Source organism: Muntiacus reevesi, chromosome 3 (genome assembly GCF_963930625.1).
Source record: "Muntiacus reevesi chromosome 3, mMunRee1.1, whole genome shotgun sequence".
NCBI classification, from domain to species: Eukaryota; Metazoa; Chordata; class Mammalia; order Artiodactyla; family Cervidae; genus Muntiacus; species Muntiacus reevesi.
In genome coordinates, this window is record NC_089251.1 from 131,998,331 (window position 1) to 132,021,781 (window position 23,451).

Genomic DNA, 23,451 nt, shown 5'->3' on the forward strand with positions numbered 1-23,451 from the left:
CTTGTCCAAGCGGCACCCCTAGCGAATGATGAGTGTCATTTTAGCTCAGCATTGGCCTCCTGTTGCAGTGTGCCACTGAGCAGAGCCAACAGCCAGGTCATCCTTGATAAGGAGAGGTCCATCTTTTTGAGCTCACACACAGGCTCAGTCCCCACTATCGTGATTGTTTTGTTCATAGGCTACTGAACAAGCCCCAAGGTAGTAGCTGGTGAAAACTGCTGACATCCACAGAATGGGCTATCTTATTTATCTGCTTAGTGAAAGCAATATCCATAGTGAATGCTTTTTGTAGGCATTCACATAGGATCTAAATATCAAGATATATCTACAAACTTATCCCTGCAACATCCTTGTCACCAGTCTTTCTTATTTAACTCTTGGACCAGCTGCTAACCGAGCTGGTTAAGTCTAAGACGTTAGAGCAGGTTTAAGTTGTGGTCCCAATCACTCTCGACATTTAAGTTTCTACAACCTAGCAAAGTGAACATTCCATTCTAGAAGTCTGCTGCACACATCTGATTTTATAATTTTAAAGAACACATAACAGATGGGCAGTTTCAGATGCATAGAAACTTTATGTTCAGGCATTCGACCAGTAGCAAACAAGAGCTACTTTTCCAATGAATAATAGATGGTAGAAATCTCTAGCTCCAAACCCTATTGCATGTGATTCTTCTTTTGGAGCATCACTGAGCAGCTCTACCACTGGCATGTGCAAGTTCACAGATGAAATGGCAGAGTAACTTGGACAATGACTTGGACCTGTTCCAAAGTCCTTTCTCCAGTCTCCACTCAAAACGGATTGCCTTATAGGTTTCTCAGTAAATGGGACAGATAAGCACTCAAATGTGACTTGTTTTGCCCTCCAAATCCAAACAAGTCCAATAAATATTATGCTTTCTTAATCAGGGGTGGCCTAAAGTGAAGAAACTTGCTCATCACTTAAGACAGGCAGTGTTATCTCAATTACCATACACATGTCAAAGGCATGTAAGGTTCACAATACTTTCTGATTTCACTTTGGTCCAGTTATTTCATCAGTGTAATGGATTACTATGACCTGTTTGAGACACCAACATGATCAAGACCCATCAGAATTATGAGAGAATGTGAACTGATAGCCTTGAAGTAAAGAATGTACACTGCTATCTCAGTAATGTGAAGGCAAATTCTGATTACTTTGCACATAGGGATGAGGGGAAACATTTGTCAGGTTAATACCACACCAGGGTCAGAGGTGTTGCCTTCCTCCAATATAGTACTACATTTGTTATCAGAGCGGAGATTATGACCAAGAACACTGCTCATGACAATTTCAGATGTTCGGTGATTATCATTCATCAGATTCCTCATGTATTCCTTTTACTATCTTGGGGTGTGTTTGAGGTGCATGGCGAGTGGAGGAGCAGAGGAGTACAATTCTAGGTTTGGGCCTGACCTTTCCAAACCTAATAGCCATCCCTCCATTGGCCAAGGAATGAAAGAAAGGACTTCACCAGTTACTGAGTATACTTAATCCCATCCTACATTCTGGGAATGAGATAAAAACCTTAGGGTGGGAGGCAGCATTCCACATACCCAATGATGATTTGACCCAAGATACCATCTGACTTCCGTAAGCTCATATTCTGACCATGGTCAACGGCTTTCAGATTTCCACAATTTACAATCGGTACTTGTAGCCTAGATGTAATGTTCTACAGTGAGTTGCAATTTACAAGGTGGTTTGAGGGACAGATTTAAATTAGGGACAACTGTTAAATTAGGTAAGTTAATAAATTAAGTTTGATGTTACAGATACTTGACCTTAATTATAGCCAATCTGATTCCTCTAAGAATTTTTCCAGTCATGTATAGTTCTGATGAGATTGTCTACTAAGATGCCAAGGGTCAGAAATGTAACCCCAGTTAAGCCACTTGGGACTCTCTTCACGTTTTTGACTTCTGAATAATGCCCAAAAGACATTAATATTTTGCCTCAGTTCCTCCACTGCTGTGAAAACTGCCTTGGTTTCTTCATCTTACAATCCTAATCCTTTTCTTTCTGCCTGTGAAGCACTCAATTATCCTCCAATAAATATCCCCTTTGCTTTAGTTAGTTCAAGTCAGTCTGTTACATACAATCAAAAAATTCAAAACTTAAACAGGTAGGAATTGGGGCAGCTCTGTAACCTTGGCAGGAGTCCATGAGCTTTTTCCAAAGCTTATGCTTTACCTTAGCATTATATCAGTCATCATTTTATTCAGATTCTCTAAAAAGCAGTGATGGCTCCACTGAGCCTATTATGTGTCCAGCCCTTTTCTATAGTGCTTAGGGAAATTCTTCCATGATTCATGTGCAAAAGCAGCCAACCTGTAACTTGTTTTCTCCAGACTGGAGTAAGCTAAAGTGACTAATGTACAATTACAAAATACTAAGCGAAGCTCCTGAAAGTTATTATTACTTGATCCTAATACACGTGTCCTAGAACGTAACCCTTGACAGACTGACATGACTGTGGTAACACAACCACAGGCATACACAGTGCAGGAGAGTGAAACACATCTTCTCCTTACAGGAAACACACAAAAAGCCCCAAGAATTTTAACTGCAGTGTGCTCCAGATTATGGGCATGCCATACGGTTGTATGTAGGCAGACACACCCCCACACCCACAACCGAGCATGCTAGCTTCCTGTATCAAAAAATCTTGCTTTAGCCCCTCTATCCGCCCCCTCTTGCATCAAATGTACCTCGTAACACTCTTCCTGGTTCCCCAACACCATAACTCACTCTGTCACAAGCAGTTTCCCTCTTGATTCCACCCGAAGGGAGATATGCTGGAGATACAGCAACACTATCTCCAAACTTGACACTCTCTCTCTCCAATATCCACACCATTATTGAGTGTTCTGAGGCCAAACTGACCTAACTTATTGAGGGGATAACCACTATATCCTTCCACAGGTGAGAAAACTGAAGAGATTAAACATGTCCAAAGGTCACTAGCTAGAAAGAAACTTAAATCCCTACTATTGACTCTAGAACCCATCTTTTTAACCACTATGATACACTTTCTTGTTTTTGTCTTTTCTAATTTTGTTGTTTCCAAATAAATTTTGGGAATGTGCTCCAGAGTTCACGTAAAGAAAAATTAGATTAAGACTGAAATTGCCTTATACAGAGAATTACCTTGGAACACTTTTACCACATAGTTTTGTGGTAACAGCTACAGAGCTGACTGTAGTGTGACATTAACTTGACCCCTGACTCATTTTGACTCCTGTATCCCAAAACATATGATCAATGTTTCCCTTTCCTATTGTTGAATTTTGGCCCATAGTACTATCAACAAAATGGCTTTTGGTTTTTCAGAGGAAGAGAGTTAACATGAATCACAACTTTCCTCCCAAAATTCGTTCTCAGCCCAGTTTTAGGTTCCAAAATTATCTCTAGTACTCATCTTTTACTGATAATCCTTTAAAACAAAGCTCAAGTATCCCCAGCCCTCACCTCCACACTCAAAACAAAACATGCAGTTAGCTGTGTTCGTGTTTCTGGCAACCTGTATACATGAACAGTATTTAGGGTACAATCAGATGGCCTGTAAACGTAGAATCTAGTGAGGAACACAAGCATTAGTCTTTATATCCTGATGCAAAGTCAATTAAACAACTTAAAAGGCTCAGAAAACTGCTATTTCAACAAGCTAGAGGGTGAGGAAGCAGATTAAGCGACACATTCCTCAGCTCATAAAACACACGGCAGAGTATAGTGATAAAGCAAGCATCAGGAGTCAAAAGCCTAAATTTCAGCCCTACCCCCACCAGCTGCCTCCTATAGTCTTGGAAAAGTCACTTTTAAGCTACAAAAATATTTGCTATTTCAACAGCCTTCTAGTTGGTCTCTATCTCCAACTATCATCAAAAAAAAAGAAACCCACAAATGTATCCAGGAATATCAGCTCTGGAGTCAAGAATGCATGACTGTTGAAATACCAGCTTCATGATTCACAAGTCACATAACTTTGTCATGTGTAAACGAAGTTATTATCTACACTTCATTAACTTGTCATGATATTAAATGATACTCCTTGCTTAGAATACCCAGACACGACGTAAAATGTTACCTCACCGCTTACAAAATTCTAATTCTCTACTACGTACTTAATCACACCCAAATTCCAAGCAAAGTTAACACAAAAGCCTTCAGTTAAGACTCCAAATTAGAAATTCCAGCTTCCACCATATACTCCATTCCACTATCATGCACTGCTCAGCAAACTGAAGCAGAACAGGTTAACCATACACCTACCCAGGCAGTTTGGTGGAACTGGCGCCTCTTAACCACAGCCAATGAAGCCTTATTCACCTCCCTATGCTAATCCAAAATCCCATTCCTGAAGGCCCGTGTCAAACATTTCAAACAAGGGCAAGGTATGATCAGACAAAACATCACAAGTTAACAGGCAGTATATGTCATCTTAACCTTTAAAATATTAAAAAATATGTATTAACTGTGATTTAAAAGTTGCATTTTTGGGACCAATCTACCTCAAAGAAGTCTATCAAGGACAGACCTAGGCTCATAATCTTATGTCATGCATCATTTGACTACTGAAAAAAAAGCAAGTGGATTACAACCCACCTCAGCATGCTTTCCCAAGAAAAATTTAAAGGATTTTAATTAAGTCCTTATTTTAGAAAGCAAAAATAATGCAATGCAAATAAGAACATCTAACCAATAAAAATAACAAGCCAAAGTAACTTTGTTACATAAATTAACCCATTTATTATAGGCTAGCAACATTATCAAATGGTGGTGCTTCTACTGGTCCTTCAATTCCTTCAGTCTTCTGATGGCAGACTTTACCGTGACAGCAGAAGTGGTGCTGTAAAGAAAAACAAATTTGGTTCCAAAACTAGTTAACATGCAGAATGGCAAATGAGAATATGCCTCATTTTTACATAACAATCCTAACGATGACATCTACTGGCAATCCCATACATCTGACTTCTCACAGACAGTAGAGCATGAAATTAACAGGAAGGAAAGATTGGGAGAGGCTGACTAAACTCATTAAAAAGGAATGGACAGAATGTCAGAAGTAACTAATAAATTACAAGATGGTACAATGAGAGATAGCAAGAAAACAATGTCTAAGGTGGCAGAGCTGACTAAAGCACACTGTGGAAGTGACAAAACAATGTTTTACTACAATACTCAGGCACTGTACCTGAAAAACATAACCACTCCATCTCATGTGGTAGATCAATGCTAATTCATTTATCCATCACAAACAAGAGCACTCTCCATTTTCCCTTTTGTCCACACAGAACCCCAACAAGGTGCTTTTATATATATATATATGTCCACATTATCATTTTAACATTTTCCAGTATTTTACACTGTTTCAACTTTAACAAAAACCAAAAATTTCAATACATTAGCCAAATCATTTTACTATGTGACTAATGTACTGGACAGCACGACCTTACAAACTGGTTAAAGGGAAACCATGTCAGCCTTCAGGTTCAGCAATGAATCTCCAGGTTAGAGGCCTTCAAGGATGGCTTGAATTTCCAGAATTGGATAAAGTCCAATATAATCAATAACCAACACAGTAGTTACGTCTCCAATTATCACTTGGCCACTGTCAGTCACAAAACTGAAGCAGCACAACCAATACTGTTTAGAATAGCAAAGGTGTGTTGGTCAGATGGCCTCACATGTACAGCAATAAGCTAACTGACTTCTTAATTTTTACAAAAACAGCCTGCCATACAAGCGATGTTCATTAGTCAGCCCAACTAGCAGATCTGTTAAAATCAGCCCATCCAGCGACAAACCTGAATTTTGACATGGCCCACACACTTTCAAACACCTTAAAGAAATGGACTCACTTGTAGGTCCAGGCACCACCAGCTACTGTTTTCATGCAGGAACCACAGTGCCAAATGCCCACAGCTCTTCTCTTCATCTTGGTCTGTAAAAGATAATTGATTTTTCCTATGACCAAAGAAAAGCCTTTTATATTACAAACATCCAGGAGTCTAATAACACAAGGAAACCAGAACTGGTGTACTTTGTGAGGTTATTTATATATATATATATATATATATATTTTTTTTTTTTTTTTTTCCCTCTAATTTCAGGGTCTCTGGTGCAAAATTTGCATTCACCATGGTGACAGTCAAGGATGTGAATGACCCGCCCTCTTCCCCCCACCTCCAAAAACAGTATTTCTATACACAGTCAACAAAAATCTCTAGCAACACCAGCAGACAAAAGTTGACAGAACCATGTTCCACAAGGAGGTTTGACTTCGGCTGGGGCTGTCAAATAACTTTTCCTCCTTTAGCTCCCAAATGGTTTTCTTTAAAGGAAAAGCGTTTGACAAAACCCGAAGATATAAACACTCTTATCTCAGAACTGGTCACCAACGGTGTGTGCAGCGAACTGCTCAACAACTTAGAACCAGCAAACTATTGATAAACTTCCTTCAGGAGAGGACCCGTTTCGGAAGGAAACCATCCCACCCTCAGACTATCTTACTTTGCCACAGAAGGAGCAGGTATACTTGGCGTGCTGGCTGATTTCAATTTTCTTCACCATTTTCCTGAGGGAGGCACCATAACGGGTCCCGTATTTGCCCACGATTCCGACCTTCTTGGTGCGTTTCGCCTGTTAGGAACGAGTTAAGAGAGAAAACAGAAATATTAGAACCCAGGAACGGGGACTTCGCCACTCCATCAAGTTCCGGCGCCTCCACACGCCATTCTTCCACCTGCCCACCTAGCTCTCCCCCTCCCACCCCATCCCCGTAAACCCAGGGCCCACGGTGGGCCCGGGGGCACCCTGTGAACCCAGACTGGACGCGCCAGGCCCCGCCAAACCGCTCCAATCTGCGTCCCAGAGGACAGGCGATGGTACGCAGGCCAGGGTCACGGGACAGAGCGGGCGAGCAGAGGCAAGTTAGGGCAAACAAACCAAAAAAGGGGGCAGATGCAAGCGGATAGACGTTTAGGCCTCATCCTGACCAACACTCACCATGTTAACGCAACCTAGACCCGAGCCCAAGAGGAAGATGGGAAGTGCGCAGGCGCGGTTTTAGGCCGACAACAGGAAGTGGTGGATGGGAGGCCCATATAGGAACTGAACTCTATGGTCTGGAGGTTTTCTCGCTCCAGTGCCTTCAGGGTAGCTTGGCGAGAGGCGTCTCCGACAGCGTTACAGTGATTTACAAATTGTAGCGACAAACTGTAGCAGAAGCTCTTTCACACATCGACATTATCGTACATATATCTCACGAAATCCTGCAAAGGAGGTAAGATTTCCTCCATTTATAGACAAGATTTAGATTTTTAAGTAATTTGCTCACTCATTGGCACTTAAAGAGAAGTGCTTAAAATATGATTTCAGATCTCACTGCTTTCTACATTATGCCTTCTAAAAGCGGCAGGCCCTGTGGTTGTGGCTAGTGGGGATGTTTAACTGAGTTTTGTCTTTATATATTTCTGCATTTTCTAGTTATCTCTTAAAATGAGTATGTATTTATAACTGGAAAAAAAATATTTAAGTCCATTATAAATGTGTACACCTCGCACTCAGATCTTGGTTTCTAATATCATTCTACAATGAAAGGAGCCAGGACTCCTTGGAGAAATGATGATTCCAGGACTGCTGAAGGACACATGCAAGATGAGCCTGGAGTGTTGTTGTGCCAGAAAGTAAGGAAGTGCTTAAAAACCAAAACAAAAAACCTTACTGTGATGAAGCTATGTCAAAGAGACAAGGTAACCAACTGAAAGAACTCCCAGTGGATAAGTCTGGAAATTTTTGAGCAAAAAAATCAAGTTTTGTTGATTTTTAACCCAGAGTAGAAAATAAATGTCCATGAGCCCATGCGGATGTGAATAAATGATTGAATAAATAAATAAATGGGGGAGAAGAGGCAACTCACTCTTGCAGAAGAATTCTAAATAATTTATGTGGATTCTCTGCTCTCTAGAAGGGGAATATAACTCCTCACTCCTTAACTGTGGGCTGTGTAGAGTGATTCCTTCCAAAGAGCATAATATGGGAAAGCGAGGAAAGAGTAACCACACAGTGGAGAAACCTGCCAAACACTAGCAAAGCCAAGTCAAGGTCAGTATCAACAGTTATAAATCATGGCGATAGCGTGTCCCTCTGATATGGTGCGATGACAGTGGCACTTTACTTTTGTGATCTTCCTCCAAACCCATAACCGAAGTCCAGTCATGGAAAAACAAAATCAGACAAATGTGAGGTGTCCTACAAAATTAATATCATAAAAAAACAGAGAGTCAGAAATTGTCACAGTCAAGGGGAGCTTAAGGAGACATGAATGTAAATGTAAAATGGGATCCTGGAACAGAAAAAGGCATTAGGTAAAAACTAAAGAGCTCTGAATAAACTGTGGACTTTAGTTAATAATAATGTATAAATATTGGTTCACTGGGGGCTTTCCAGATGGTGCTGTTGGTAAAGAATCCATCTGCCAATGCGTGAGACATAAGAGACGTGGGTTTAATCCCTGGGTCAGGAAGATCCGCTGGAGGAGGGCCTGGCAACCCACTCCAGTATTCTTGCCTGAAAAATCCCATGCACAGAGGAGCTTGGCAAGCTCTGTCCATAGGGTCGCAAAGAGTCAGACACGACTGAAGTGACTTAGCACGCATGCACATATTGGTTCACTGATTATAATAAATGTACCATACTAATGTAAGATGTTAATAACAGAGGAAACTGGGTTTTTTAAAAGTATATGAGAACTGTGTACAATCTCTTAAATTTTTTTTTTTAGTCCATGTTACACTGGCATTTGAGATCTTAGTTCCCCAACCAAGGATCAGACTGGTGCTCCCTTCAGTCGGAGCATGAATTTTTTTTTTCCTTCGCTTCACTAACAAAGATTTATTATTTTTGTCTTTCTTTTTAATTTAGTTATTTTTAATTGAAGGATAATTGTTGTATACTGTGTTGGTTTCTACCATATAGCAACATAAATCAGCCATAGGTATACATAGGTATTCATATACCCACCCTCCCTCTTGAACCTTCCTTCCACCTCCCACTGGGAGCAAGAAGTCTTAACCACTGCCATGGAAGTTTCTCTTCATTTTTAAAAAAAATATATACTTATTTATTTATTTGGGTGTACCAGTCTTAGTTTCGGCATGTGGGATTTAGTTCCCTGACCAGGGATCAAACCTGGGCCTCCTGCACTGGTAGCATGGAGTCTTAACCGCTGGACCCAGGGAGGCCCCATTTTTTTTTCTTTTTATAGATCTTAAACTTTTCTAAAAAATAAAGTCTATTTGAAAAAAAAAAAAAAAAACAAACGCAAGCCAAGATCACCACAAGATCAACTCCATGAAAACAGAGCCTCAGTTGTCCACCTTTGCATCCCAGGACTGAGCACAGAGCCTGGTGTGACAGTGGTAATGGACACATGTTGCGTAGGGAAATGGTACCTTGCATGGTATAATGTTGATGATGAGTTTTTAAGGGGACTTTTATTTGTCTGGGCTTCTCTGCATTTCAAGGTCAATCCACTTATGTTAGAACTAAAAAAGGCTTTAAGATAACCCCAAGTGGAAACTGAGGTCCAGAGAGGTCCAGGTACTTGCCCAAGGTCATAGAGCTAATGAATGACTTCCAGACCAGTGCTCTTTCTACTGTGTCACAAGATTTGAGCTGTTTCCTCAGCTGCAAAATGAGTATACCATACTTTTAAGGTTCTTAAAAAACGAAAGTGTTAGTCACTCAGTCATGTCCAACTTTTTGTGATCCCATGGACTGTATGTAGCCCACCAGGCTCCTCTGTTCATGGAATTTGCCAGGTAAGAATACTGGCATGGGTAGCCATTCCCTTCTCCAGGAAATCTTCCAGACCCAGGGATCAAACCTGGGTCTCCTGCACTGGAGGCAGATTATTAACTGTCTGAGCCACCGGAGAAGCTTAAATAACTTCTATGAAGTGCCTAGTGAGCATTTCTAAATGATGGTTATTATTGTTGAGATGATGATACCTGATTTCAATATCTCTTGATGATTTATCAGTCCTATTTTCTGTTCTCCCACACTCAGGGAACTACAACAGATTTGTTTTCTACTTTGACCTTAAAAATATGCCCATCTCTTTTCTCTTTAATTTCTTTAGCTTGAACACAATGAAGCTATTAAAGTCTTGGCTATTGCTACCTGCCTCATGGGTACCACTGATGGAGTGGGTTGTGCTCAGCATCCCTCAGTTTCACCAGAGGCTCCATTCACACATTCTCTGTGCCTCGAGGATGAAGGATGGCAGGGGGCCAAGGGAATAAGTTTCTCTTCCCTCAGAAGAGAAACACACTGCTTTTGGGGAATGATTTCTGGAAATTTCTTTACCCAAACTATGCCCTGCCTCCAGAAAACTATAAATTAAAATATATTGCAAACAAATGGGACTGGTGAAACAGTGTTGAGGAACAAGCACTGGGAAATTCCCTAGTGGTCCAGTGGTTAGTCGCTCAGAAGTGTCCAACTCTTTGTGACCCTATGGACCATAGTTCACCAGGCTCCTCTGTCCGTGGGTCTCCAGGCAAGAATACTGGAGTGGGGTGCCATTTCCTCCTCCAGGGGATCTTGCTGATCTAGGGATCAAACTCAGGTCTCCTGCATTATAGGTAGATTCTATACCGTCTGAGCCACCAGTGAAAGTGACATCTTGGGCTTCCCAGGTGGCACTAGTGATAAAGAAACTGCCTGCTGATGTAGGAGATGCAAGAGACACGGGTTTGACCTCTGTGTAGGGAAGATCGCTTGGAGGTCGTGACAACCCATTCCAGTATTCTCACCTGGAGAATCCCGATGGACAGAGGAGGTTGGCGGGCTATGATCCATAGGGTCGCAAAGAGTTGGACACGACTAAAGTGACTTAGCATGCACGCCAGTGGTTATGACTCAGCACTTTCACTGTGTTGTGGCCTGGGTCCAACCTCTGGTCAGGCCCAGCCAAAAAAATAAAAAAGGAGGAAAACAAGTGATCTCATGGTCCTTCTGTTCCAGTTTTTCCAGTCTGTGCCTCTAGGTCAAGCAGGAGCTGGTAAGGACAGCCAGCCTGGCACTGGGGCAGCCTGAGCTGAGGTGAGCTCTCCTGGGTTGGGTCTAGGGTCTAGTTTAGATCATCTTTTAGTGCATTTACCAGCTCCCACCCCATCTTCTGTATAGCCTTCCCTGTCTCTGACCTTCAGAGGGATAGAGAGAAAAAGCAAGAGAAGAGAGAATGCATAAGTAGAAATGCAATAGAGTGGCTGAAAATGAGACACTCCATTATAAGAGGAAATTGTTCATGTTCAGAGCAATTTTTTCAAAACCAAACAATTCTCTTTAAATAGCAAGCTTGAGGATGTACAAATAGCACTCTCATGAAATCAGCTCTAAGTGGCTTCAGAGAATTGTGCGTGGAGTCTCAATTTGTCTTATCTGTGGGCTCGTAAATCTCATCCCATTAAAGGACCATCAGGTATACAGGTTGTTAATGGTGATGTGTGCCCATAGAAGTCTCCTTCAAAAGCTCTGCTGGGTCCCTCCCACTCCACCCGAGCCAACAGAATTCACTTTTTGCTTTTAGAAAAATAAATAAAAGTTGCTTTCAGAGAAGAGTGCTTCTAGCTGTTTCATCAACCAGTTCTCTTGGGGGCATATGGAACATTTTATATTTGAAAGGAATCTGAGGTGTGTGCAACATCCTACATTCATCTCACGGTGCAGACAGAAAGGGCTTATCCCGGAGTCCTAGGCCCCTGGTTGTTTCTTCACTATGTGCCTGAAGAGCTCTTTGTTCACTCTTGACTGGTGGCCGCAGATGAAAGTGAGGTCTGCACAGGGCTGTTGAGAGGGCTGCAGGCCCAGCTCGGCCGGGAGGGACTGACCAGCAAGAGGAGGGCAAGGCTGCCGAGGCCTGGACACCTGGGAAGAATCGGGTGTCAGAAATGGATTCTCTCCTTCCTCCCTTCTCCCTCCACATTTACTGCATGGCATGTAGGATCTTAGTTCCCCAACCTGGGATGGAACCCGTGACCCCTGGAGCGGGAGCTCAGAGTCTTAACTGCTGGACTCCCAGGGAAGTCCCTACTTGGCCACTCTTAAAAGGGATAAAGGAGATCAATATGACACAATGGCCAAATATGTATAATAAAAGGAGCCATTGACAGTAGGAAGAGTTTGATACAATTTTTATAAAAACAAATTTTATGTATATTTACACATATTTGTTTGCATAGGGAATAAGTTACCAGTGGCTTCATCCCAAATTGTTGAGTTATCCCAAAGAGTTATCACCTCTAGGAAATAGGGCTGGGAGTAGGGTAGGGATGTAGGACTTTCATTTTTGTATTCAAACATTTCTAGATTAATGTTTACATAGAATTTATAATAGTGAATAGAGCAGTGGATGAAGGGACAGGCTTTTCAATAAGTGGTGCAGAGATAACTGCATCTTCTTATGGAAAAAAATTAACCTTGATCTTATCTCACCCCTTGTACCCCAAAATAAACTTCTGGTGGATTGTCAATCTAAACATTAAAAGCAAAACAATAAAGCTTCTAGAAGGTATTGTATTTGCAACTTTAGGGGTCATCGTTACACAGGTGTTTATTTTATAATATTTTGTTAAATTGTAAATCTGTTTCCTGAACTCTTTTGCATATTCTATTTCATTATCCTCCCCCCAAAAAAGGTTAGAAGGAAGAGTAAGAATGCCTGGTACTTAATGTATCTGTTGAATGGTTTGGGGTAGGGGGGATGTGGGCAGAGGGTGTCATAATACCCCAAAGACTGTGACTCACAGGCTTCTCAATGCTGTCTGCTATGATGAGGAATCCATTTTCTTCTTGGAAAAACCCCCTACCTTGGAAAACATACCGCCAAAATAAAACTTAGGTACGAGAGACTGTCAGTGAATCTTCCTTAAGCTTCTAAGCTTTTTTTAAACCTTGTAATCCTGAACTTGGTAAGAAGTCAGAGGATAGGGTGAAAAAATAAGGTTGGACTTCTTTTCAGTCCCTTTGCAGTTTAAAATTCACTTGGAAAGAGCTTCAGAAAACATCATTTCCAATAGATAAGAATGCACAGATAAGGCAAAACCCAAGAGTCAGCGGTGAGGGGATGGCACCTCCAGCTGTGTTTCTCAGCTCTCCCTCTGACCTAGAAAAAGGCTTGTGGGAAACCGAGTAGGAAAAGACATGATTAATTCACGCACAAGTGGATTGAGGCCAACAGGATTCCTTACTGCCTTTCAGAGTCTTCCTGATGCCGGCCCTGGAGGCAGAAATTAACCAGGGTCATTCAGGGAACCAGACTTCACTTGACAACTTGGTGAGGAGAAGCAGGGACAGCTGCAGAGGGGCTTTAAGAGGAACACTGTTGGCTGAGACAAGAGTGAGATGAGATGCCCCCAGATTTTCTTCATTCCGACTGACATTTCCTGAAAACATGGTGGATGGTGGTGTGCGTGTCTGGATTGAGCTGCAGAGTGAAGAAGGAAGTTAGTGTGGAAATGCTTCCTTAAACCTGAAGGTATTCACTATCTAAATAAGTCCAAATATCTTTTACTGAATCACACAGAAATGCCTGGACAGATCTCAACACATTTCAGAGATACATTTGGGGAGGTATAACTTAAAATATATAGGCTGCATGGGGTAAATGAAATTTGCTTTGGAGGACTTCAGGGACATCTTGAGGGGAGGGGGACTTTTTCTCCAGAGTAGCTGAAACTGAAGTTTAACTGGAGGCCTCAGATAGCGGCTCAACAGGCCATCTTATTGATACTAAGACCACAAAGGAAGAGTGGCTTCAAATTCAAGCACCCTCCCACTGCCAGGCACTGACCTGACACCTGGAGGTATCTCAAAGGCAGGCCCCGGGATGAATGCAGCAGGTTATCTGTTAATTTGATTTGGAAGTGGTTCTTCCAACTGGCACTATATGTTTCAGAATCACCTACACATTCATTTTTACTTAGGAGTGTACCCCTCATATCCTAGCCACATTCCTGGAGAAGGGATTATTAATGGAGGCAGGAAATGAGGTCCTAAGCAATGAAAGAACTTGACCAAACAGCAGCATCTGGCGATGTCCACAGACTCACAGGAGAGGGCTTCTGAACATTTTTCAAGCTGTGTGATTTAAGGGCATCATGCAGAGGCTAAGGAGAGGCACTGGGACGTGCCAGGGAGAAATGCTTCTTTCTGAAACTCAGGATCTGACCATGATCCCAAACCTTTTTGCTTCCGGAGCCTCAACTCATTTCAGCAATTTGTCCTTAATGAAGAGACTGTATTGTTTCCACTAATGAGCTCCCAGGATGGCAAAAATCACATGGGCAAACTTACTGTAGGATTGTTAGCATTTCTTTTCACAGAGGTTCTGTCCCCATTGGGCCAGCTCCCAACAGGTCCCCTGGTGCATGACTGACCTTGTCCTTCTCCATATCTGCATCGTTCAAATGTCCACTGCAGATGGACAACAGCCATGGAGTGATGTAATTGGCTCTCCAGAGCTATCGCTCATGAAGGGACTTAATACAGCTTATGTGATGAAACAGCAGCCTCTGCTCTATGTTAATCACTCTTAGAAAAATTCTTAAGTTCCTGTTTGGGAGGAAATGATAGTAAAATTTAGGTAGGCCACCATTTGTCCTCTGGAAGCTTCCAACAAGATTACTTGTTATTAAAGACAAATGTGTTCAGGTGGAACAGCTCGCAGAGTTAAAAAATAAAATGCAAAGCTGGGAGTGAGACGGTGTGAGACAACCTCAGGTGGCCCAAAGGAGAGCCCTGACAGTTCTCTCCCAGGCCTCTGGTCCTGGATTTTCTCCAGACAACCACAGGTAGTTCTTATGTCAGTGGGTGATGAGGAAACCAAAGTCTGGATTATTCACAGAGATCTGGGACCCCAGCAGAGAATTCAATGGCAGGATAAACCCGCAGGTGCAGCCTCAGCTGCTAATCCCACAATCCCTCAGAAAGACCGAAGCATCATCTCATGCTCCTTAAGCTTAGGTGTGCAGGTGGACTTTCTAAAGAGCTCTGACCCTGCGGGGAAGTCAGGAGCAGCAAATCGATAGTGGTGATTAATAGGAAGCAGTCATCGAAGGCCAGGTTTGACCCCAGAAAGCAGCAAGGTCAGCGTCTTCCTAGTTATTCCCTGAGGCTGGAGCTTACAGAGGACGTGACCCTCAGCCCAGACTCTGCTGAGAGATCAGAGAGCCTGAACGGTGGTGAGGGGGCTGGGTGGCTCCCAAGGAGCCCCTCTCTCAACTGCAGCGGTCTGGGAGCCCAGGAAAGGGTGCTCAAATGGATGAGAAAGGGGTACATCCCCCCAGGGTCTCGTCCTAGTCTGATGAGCAGAGTCGACTGGGGGCCTGCAGAGGGACCGGTCTCGGTTCACGGCCAGCGCTGAGCCCCTCGGGAGGGAGGCTGTCTAACACACTGCTCACCGTGCCCCCGCCTCACCAAGCATCATGGGCCTCCTTCCCTGGCCAAGTGGCACCCTGACCCCTAGAGTGGGCCCTCGAGGGGGCCTGGCTGCCGCATTGCTCTCTTCCCGGCCAAGACACCCGCGGTTCAGCTTCTGCATCTACACGATGAAAACGCAGCCACCTCCCTCAGGGCCGGGGCTCACCGTGTCCGTACGTGGAAAGCCTGGTCAGTGCCTGCATCTGCAGCGCGCTGCAGAACCGTTCGGGCCTGACCTTCTGTATGGCTCTGGGAACCCTGCTCAGCGCCCTGTGGTCACCACATGGGAAGGAAATCTGACAACGGGGGTTATATGTATATGTTATCGGGGCTTCCCTGGTGACTCAGTGGTACAGAATCTGCCTACAATGCAGAGATGCAGGAGGTGCAGGTTTGATTCCTGGGTCAGGAAGACCCCCTGGAGAAGGGCATGGCTGCTCACTCTAGTGTTCTTGCCTGAAGAATCCCATGGACAGAGGAGCCTGGGGTCACTGTCCCTCGGGTCACAAAGAGTTGGACACGGCTGAAGCAACTGAGCATACCTGTCTGTGTAGCCGATTCACTTCGCTCTACAGCAGAAACGAAAACGCATCATTGTAAATCAGCTATACTCCAATAAAAATTAATTAAAAAAATCATTTAGACCTAAGAATCCACACCAGCAAATGCGGGGCTCACTCCAAGCCAGCACTTGACACCTGCCCCCTGGCTTTGCACAACACCAATTAGAGCAGCAATACCTTTGTTTTTGAAACACTTAAAAAAAAAAATCCACTTCCTGGACTCCCATTTGGATCCTCTTCTCCTCTTCCCAACCCTGTATGTGGAGTGCTCGGCTTTGGGTCAGATCTGTTTTGCTCCTGAAGCCACCAGCCCCCTAGATGATCCCATGCGGCCCCATGACCATAAACACCATTCTCATCAGGGGAAGGCAGAGTCAGAAGACTCAGACACTCTACTGCCCACAGAACACGTCTGCTTGGATGGACCTTGCTATGGCTGGGTTTTCCAGAAACACACTGAGACGGAGTTTGGGATGCAAGAGGCATATTAGAGATGGCCTGTGAAAGGAAGTGGGAGGAGGCAGGGCAGGGCAGAGGGAGGTGAGCTGTGAGGCTGACAAGCCACTGTGGCGTGGGAGTTGTGCAGTGAAGACCGCCCACCGGTGGTGTCTTGCATCAGACTCACCTTGCTCAGTCCCTGATGCAGGCTGCCCCGGGAAGGGTGTAATCAAGAGTGCTCTGCCACCTGAGACTCGCCGGAAGTGGTGGCCAAGTGGAGGCTATTTGCTGAGTACCCTTTCACAGCTGGGCAGCGAGGTCCTCCTCCAAAGGAAGCTGGGCGGGAGTCGCCAGGACTGCCACAGCTTGTGCAGGGGCCACCGCAAACTCGGCAGGTCCACAGCCAACCCTGGACTTCTCCCTGCCCCTAGCCTCTACTCTCCCACCTTTGTGTGTGTGTGTGCTGGGTCTTAGTCACGGCATGCAAGGTCTTCGATCTTCACTGCACAGCATGTGGGATCTTTAGTTTTGGCATGTGAACTCTGAGCTGTGTAGTGTGGGATCTAGTTCCCAACCAGGGATCGAACCTGGGCCCCCTGCATTGGGAGCATGGGGTCTTAGCCACTGGACCACCAGGGAAGTCCCCTTCTCTCTCATCTTTTTAATCTCAGAGTGGCCAAGAGTCCTAGCACTTTGCTGAAGCCAAACCCCCAGGTCTCAGAATTGACTCTTACCGTCCTCAAATGCCCATGGTCAGTCCACGCACAAATCCTTTCAGCTTTACATCCAAGATCTATCCAGATTCCAACTGCTCCTCACTTCCTTCACACTGCTCCCTGTTCAGCCACACCCCAGAGTGTCCCCTGTGGTCAGTGGCTAGAGCCCAGTAGCCCCTCCTACCAACTGGTCCCTCTGCTCATCCTTCCCGATCTATTTTCTACAATCAAACTGGATGATCTTTTCAAAATATAGTCAGACTGCCTCATACGACTGCTCAAAACCAGTCGGTGGCTTCATGTTCAGGATGAAATTAAAAAATCAACCCGTTACCAGGAGCCAGAAGCGCTACATCATTTGGACTCGTCTCTCTCTTCCATGTCATCACCTTACTCTTCCCACGTGCTACTCCACTCCTCTCTCCCCTCTCTAAAGCTGCGGTGCCGACACAGGAGACACCACACACGCACTGGAAACGTGGATATTCAGACTAAGATGTGTTGGTATGAGTGTCAAACATACACTGGATTTTGAAGACTTGGTATGAAAAAAAAGAATGAAAAGGTTCAGACTTCCCTGGTGGTACAGGGAACAAGAATCCGCCTGCCAATGCAGGGGACATGGGTTTGCTCCCTGGCCTGGGAAGACTCCACGTGCCTCAGAGCAGCTAAGCCCGTGTGCCACAACCACGGAGCCTGAGCTGTAAGGCCCACGAGCTGCAATTACTGAGCCTGTGTGCCAAAATTACTGAAGCCCACGAGCCTGCAGCAAGCAAAGCCACCACAATGAAAAACCCACACATTACAACAAAGAGTAGCCCCTGCTCGCCACAACTAGAGAAAGCCTGTGCAAAAGTAACGAAGACCTGGTGGAGCCAAAAAAAAAAAAGAAGTTTCTTAATTTTTTTAATAGTGATTATGTTGAAGTGACAGTACCTTGACTGTACTGGGTTACTAAGTTGGCCCTTCTTTGTTTTTAAAAATACTCTTTAGAAAATTAAAATCACATATGTGCCCTGCGTCTTGTTTCCATTGGACGGTGTTACTCTACACCAGGGGTTGGCAAACTATGGTCTGCGGCCTAAATTCTGCTCACTGCCTGTTTCTGTAGGGCCCGTGAGCCAAGTCCAGTTTTTACATTTTTAAATGGTTGAGAACAGAAGAATAGTCATTCATGACATATGAAAATTATATGAAGTTCAAAACTCAGCGTCTGGAACCGAGCTTTATTGGGAAAGAGCCATGCTCGCTTGTTTCCGGATTGTCTATGGCTGATTCTGCACCACAAGCAGCACAGATGAGCGGCTCCAACACAAACATCCTGACCCATTAAGGCAAAACTAATTACTCTCTGGCTACTTCTAGAAAAAGCTTGTCAACCCCTGCTCTACACGCTTAGCTTACTTTACCTTTCTTCATAGAAAAATACTGCCTCTCCTGTTAATATGATAACCTTGGCAAAAGCGTGTACTTTTTCATTCTTTGTTCAGTGACCTGCTGTCAGCACCTACGACAGGGCTCTGGCACATATTAAGTGCTCTATAAATATTTGCTGAATCAATACATTTAAAAAAAAATCTAGATTTCGGGGGCTGTGGAGGAAGCACCTCGTTAATTAAAGAACATGATTCACTGCTACTACGACCTACTTTCTGTTTCTCGGTAGGTCAAGCTAAGGTTAATTAAGACCCAGGCAAACCCACACATAATGAAAGGAAATGCTGACACTTGGCCTGGTAACCCACTGGGCTTGGAGACAAAGACCAACACTGAATATGCTTCAAAAAAAAAAAAAGCCTTAAGTTATTTTAATAAATGCCATGATTTTTTTTTTAATGCTTTTCCCCCTCCTCTTATAGAGGAGAGGTAAAGCTGTCCCAGTTATCAAAAAATTCAAATCTCTTCTTCTTCACTGGGCTGCCTGTCAATGTGCTTTCATCCAGCGTGTCTCCCGTGTCCTGGGAACCTGGATCAAAGGACTCTGCTGCCTCCAGGAGCTCCATATCGCTTCCGTCTTCCTCGAAGGACTTCTGGAATAGGTCGTAGATCTTCTGCTGCTTTGAGTCCTTCATCAGAGGAAGAAAAGACATCAGTACCCAGGCATTAACATTGACTTTTCCTCCACCTCTGTGGGACCAGCTCAGTAAACTATTTATCACTTGAGCAGCCTTACTGCCTTCATGTCTGGCTTCTTCTCTGCTGCTTGTTGGGAAAAAAGAAAAAGAAATGGTTGTGAAAACAAAGGACCTGCTCTTACACTAATTTATGTTGGAAATGCGTCTCCCTTCTAACTTTACAAATTACTATTTCAATGAAAGAGCTCCCAAATTCTCAGTTCCTCCAAGGCCTTTTTTCACTAAGAGGTTAGTTAAACTGCTAAGTCAACTGCCAAATCAGCGTGTTCAGCCATGGTTTATACCTGATTTTCAGAGTGGTTATAAAACGCACACTTAGCATATTGATAAGTAGCTACATGCACCCATTTCTGATTACCCTAAAGTTACAATGATTACAACTGTGCCTCTGTGTTGATGACAACAGTGTAGGGTTAAAATCACACCCAGTGGTTATGACCACAACACAGGATGGGCTCGTTCTCACCCCTCTGCTGCTCTCTTCTGTCTCAACTCCCAGCCCTGACCATCATTCAACCCAGAGGCACATATTCAGTGTCTCCAGTGACCTCCCACAGGTCCACAAAACCAAACCTGTCTAAAAACCACAGCCGTCTCTCACCTCAGTCCTACATCTCCAAACCAGCTCCTGTTCGCTGGTTTTGATGGTCTCCCACTTCTCATCCAGTCCCCCCGGCTTGTGATCACCGGGGTGTCCTGATTCCGTATCTCACACATCAAGGCTGGCTTCTCCCTCTGATCCCTCCTAGGTACCTCGCAGGCAGTTTGTTTACTTGGGCCGCGTGGCTCTGTACCTGCTGGGACCTGAAATGGCTTCACTGCACTTCCTGCCTCAGGCCTCTTCCCACATAGTGGGCCCACAAGTCTGGCCCAGGCCTGATTTTTCCCTCCAGACTGCCCTCTGCTAAGATTCTCCTGTCGCGTCACTGGGCACCCTGCATCTACCTCATCAAGTCTGCTTCCCTGGCTTTCCAGGCCCTCTGTAGTCAGGTCTCAGCCTAACTGGCCACTCTTTCTGTGCTTTCATGAAAGCCTTCCACGTTGGTGACGCTGAGTTCTTGAAAACTGATCCTGCAAGGACTCTAGATTATTCAGTAACCTGGGCCCTACATTCGAGGGCCATTCAGGATCCCAGATATTCAGATGGGGCGTGACATTAAAGGTGATTAAGGTCAGCCTCATAGCAGCCCTGTGCCCTCCTCTACGATAACCTTCATGAAGCTTCTGTCCGGGCAACTAAAAGTCAAGGAAATGCTCAAAGGCAGCCTACTCCAGATAGAAGTCACTGTCCACGTTCATTGGAGTCTGTGGTGGCAAAGCTATGTGCTAATCTGGAGCACACACAAAGGGAAGCAAATTCTAAGATCAGACAAATATTTCACTTTCCCTCTCAGCAGGCAGGCAGATATGACCTTTTTTGCTTTTGGCTCCTCTACAAGGAGGCAACATTTTCTTGTCCTAACAGTTGATAAAGTTTTCAGTTTTAATTACTAATCTAAATATTGATAAACTCTGTATTATCTTGCATTTGTATTTTTAGGCAGAAATTCTTAATTAATTCAGAGCAACTGAGGTTCAGGCCAGTATAAATAAATGAGTTATAAATAAACCTATTCTCATTAGTTGAGAATCTTTTAAAAATAAGTCTCTTTCTTTTTAAAGGGCAAATAATAAGCAAGGCTCTGTCAAAACAGTCACTGTTCAACTGAATTAGAGAGTTCTTTAAAAAGTTTAAAAATAAAGTTGTTTTTTAAAACTGGCTTATTAACTGTAAGGATAATTTATATTATAATTTATATCTCCCCTGAGTCTAATTTATCCCAATAATTATATCCTGAAAAAAGAATTTAGTTTTAAGTAAATGTAAAGACCACACCCTCAGACAAGTCTTAGAATCACCTACAAGGCTGTGCGATTTAACTCAGCTTTGATACTCAGTAATTCCACAGGAAGGAGAAGCCACCTCAGCTTTCTGAAGAGCAAGGCTGCCTTTCAGCACGAGGCTCAGACCTCTGTCCAAGACCTCAGACCACTGTCTCTTTAGAAACAATCCTCTCAGGACCTCCTGAGTTCTCACCTTCCTCGTCAACCACCTGAGCAGGTGAATGAAGACCAGCCCTGGGAGTCTCTGCACCTCTCGTTCCTCTCTTCCTTGTTTCACAGAAACGGAGGGAGAAGGGCTGTGGCCGCCATGGGGCTGGAGAGCTAGGCCAGGGCCGGCCTGCTGGGCCCAGGCTGTTCTCGCCAGAGGCAAGCAGATCTCCTCTCAGCCCCTCTGACAAGGCCCAGCTGCTCACTGAAGGATGCTCATGGGCCTCTTACCCTCCTTGATGATAAGAGAGGCTGTCACACAGGGAATGCTGGAAGCCTTCTGTCTTGAGCTGGCTTCACATGACCCGTGACTGTGGGCCAGTCTTGTGTGAAAGCGAAAGTGTGAGTCACTCAGCCGTGTCCAGCTCTTGGCAACCCCGTGGACTGTAGCCCACCAGGCTGCTCTGTGTATGGAATTCTCCAGGGAAGAATACTGGAGTGGGTAAACAGATTTGCAGGGCAGTTGTGGGCTAGTCTTACTCCTATGCAGATCTCTGTTCACCCCTTTATAAAACGGGGAGACACTGAAGATAAAATGCAGCGACAGGGGAAAATATGCCACATGAAAGCAACACCCTGTGTGAAACAGTCCCCACTGTGTGCTTGGGACGTGTTCCCTGGCTGGCCCGCAGCATGGTGCTGCCATGTACTTTTTGCAACAATTTGGCAGTTTCCATGGGGAATTTTTTGTCAGTTTCTCATGGCCTGATGACAGCATTTGGAGGCCTTGGTTTTAGGAGGATCTAGGAGGCTACGTGAAAAGCAGCAGGAGTTAATGTCAGCACTTCTCCATAAAGGGATGCACACACGGATTGACCTGAGAACAACTGCAGCCGTCATTTCGGCTCTCAGGCTGGGGGAGATTCCAGGAGTGAGTCACACCTTCCTATTCCAAACCTCAGGATGCCCCAGTGAAGGGAGCCATGGGCTGGTGTTACCTTGTAGAAGTAATCTGTGGCTTCTGTCATTTCTGAAAAATTGGTCTCAGAGAGCCCGGCTTCACCCAGAACTTTAATCTTCTCTTGAATCAGGGGCCTGTTGGAGAAGAAAGGAGCTGCAGTGCATGGACCCAGCACTGATCATAAGACCACCCCCCTGTGCTTATGGGACAGCTTACTGTCTCAGATCTCTGCAGCTTGCCAGGCACGAACACCCATCCTGAAATACCTACTTCCTCTCTATTGTAAACCAGCCAAGTCAGGGCTCAGATATCAGACTCAAAGGTCTTTCTACTGGGAGATGTGTATGAAATAAATGCCATTACAACGAAATTTTGGACCTTGTGCTGTTATGAGCTGCCTGAATAACAAATCCACTAACAGACAGGAAAGAAGAAGCAAGCCACACACAAAGTAAAGGTAAGATGCCTCGGTCATCATGCTAGAAAGAGAGGTAGGCAGTGGAAACAAATCAGATAATCAAGAAACTTATCATCAGGAAGGGAGAAATGGAACTGGGAGGCAGCCTTTTGAGATCTTTCTCTTAGGTAATGGATATGAAACTCCATAGACTTGAAAATTTTATCCCAGTTCTGCTAAGAAAGCACTGCATGACCCGAATGAGCCACTTTTCTTTGGATGGCCCAGCAGTAGCACTGAAGAGGTGGCCTTACGGTACCAGCAGACGTCACCAGGGGACAAAGGGGGGGTTTCCCTGTCTCAGCAAGTGCTTTCACGTCTAGGAACAGAGTGTTTTACAAACAAAATTCCACATACATTTCATCCCAGTAGGTTTTCCTCCCTTCTCTCAGGTCAGTGGGAAGGAGCCACATCCTCTTATTCCCGCAAGGTTTCCTCACCACCCCCCCACCCCCCCCCCCCACTGCAGCCACAGTAATGCTGCGCAGGGGGCCAGACAGGGTCATGATGAAAGGGGGAGGGCAGTACTAGCGAAGTCTTCTGTGTGGGTCCCTGGAGAGCTCCCCCAAAGCAGAGGCTCCCAGGGAGCAAAGAAAACACATCATCAGTGCCAAGCCCAACTGCCGGGCCGCCAGCAGCCTC

General features: G+C 44.5%; 2 protein-coding genes and 1 long non-coding RNA gene across 7 annotated transcripts in view; 1 reads left to right on the plus strand and 2 right to left on the minus strand.

Annotated features, from left to right (window-relative positions):
- Positions 1-4,743: 4,743 nt before the first annotated feature.
- On the minus strand, positions 4,744-7,137 carry RPL37A (ribosomal protein L37a). The gene is made up of 4 exons (XM_065930619.1): positions 7,031-7,137; positions 6,536-6,664; positions 5,884-5,966; positions 4,744-4,871 (listed from the first exon to the last, which is right to left on the minus strand). The coding sequence occupies exons 1-4, from the start codon at positions 7,031-7,033 to the stop codon at positions 4,808-4,810; spliced, it is 279 nt and encodes a 92-aa protein (XP_065786691.1). The 5' UTR covers positions 7,034-7,137; the 3' UTR covers positions 4,744-4,807.
- Positions 7,122-23,444, plus strand: LOC136164933 (uncharacterized). The gene is made up of 3 exons (XR_010662425.1): positions 7,122-7,307; positions 13,289-13,565; positions 22,483-23,444. It is a non-coding gene; the product is annotated as an uncharacterized lncRNA (long non-coding RNA).
- The window catches only part of SMARCAL1 (SWI/SNF related, matrix associated, actin dependent regulator of chromatin, subfamily a like 1), a 51,739-nt gene continuing 45,976 nt past the window's right edge, over positions 17,689-23,451 (minus strand). For 3 of the 5 annotated variants that reach the window (XM_065930618.1, XM_065930617.1, XM_065930616.1), the window contains exons 17-18: positions 22,390-22,486; positions 17,689-19,291 (exon numbers count right to left, since the gene is read on the minus strand). In XM_065930618.1, the coding sequence (XP_065786690.1) occupies positions 19,079-19,291; positions 22,390-22,486 (310 nt within the window). In that variant the 3' untranslated portion in view covers positions 17,689-19,078. The remainder of the gene's footprint in view (positions 19,292-22,389; positions 22,487-23,451) is intronic. The other 2 variants (XM_065930614.1, XM_065930613.1) reach the window with 1 other exon arrangement.

Coding starts and splice junctions, on each gene's coding strand:
- RPL37A (XM_065930619.1), bottom strand. Junction 5,967..6,535: donor CCTGCTCCTTCTGTGGCAAA/GTAAGATAGTCT, acceptor TATCTTTTACAG/ACCAAGATGAAGAGAAGAGC. Junction 4,872..5,883: donor GGTGGTGCCTGGACCTACAA/GTGAGTCCATTT, acceptor TTTTCTTTACAG/CACCACTTCTGCTGTCACGG.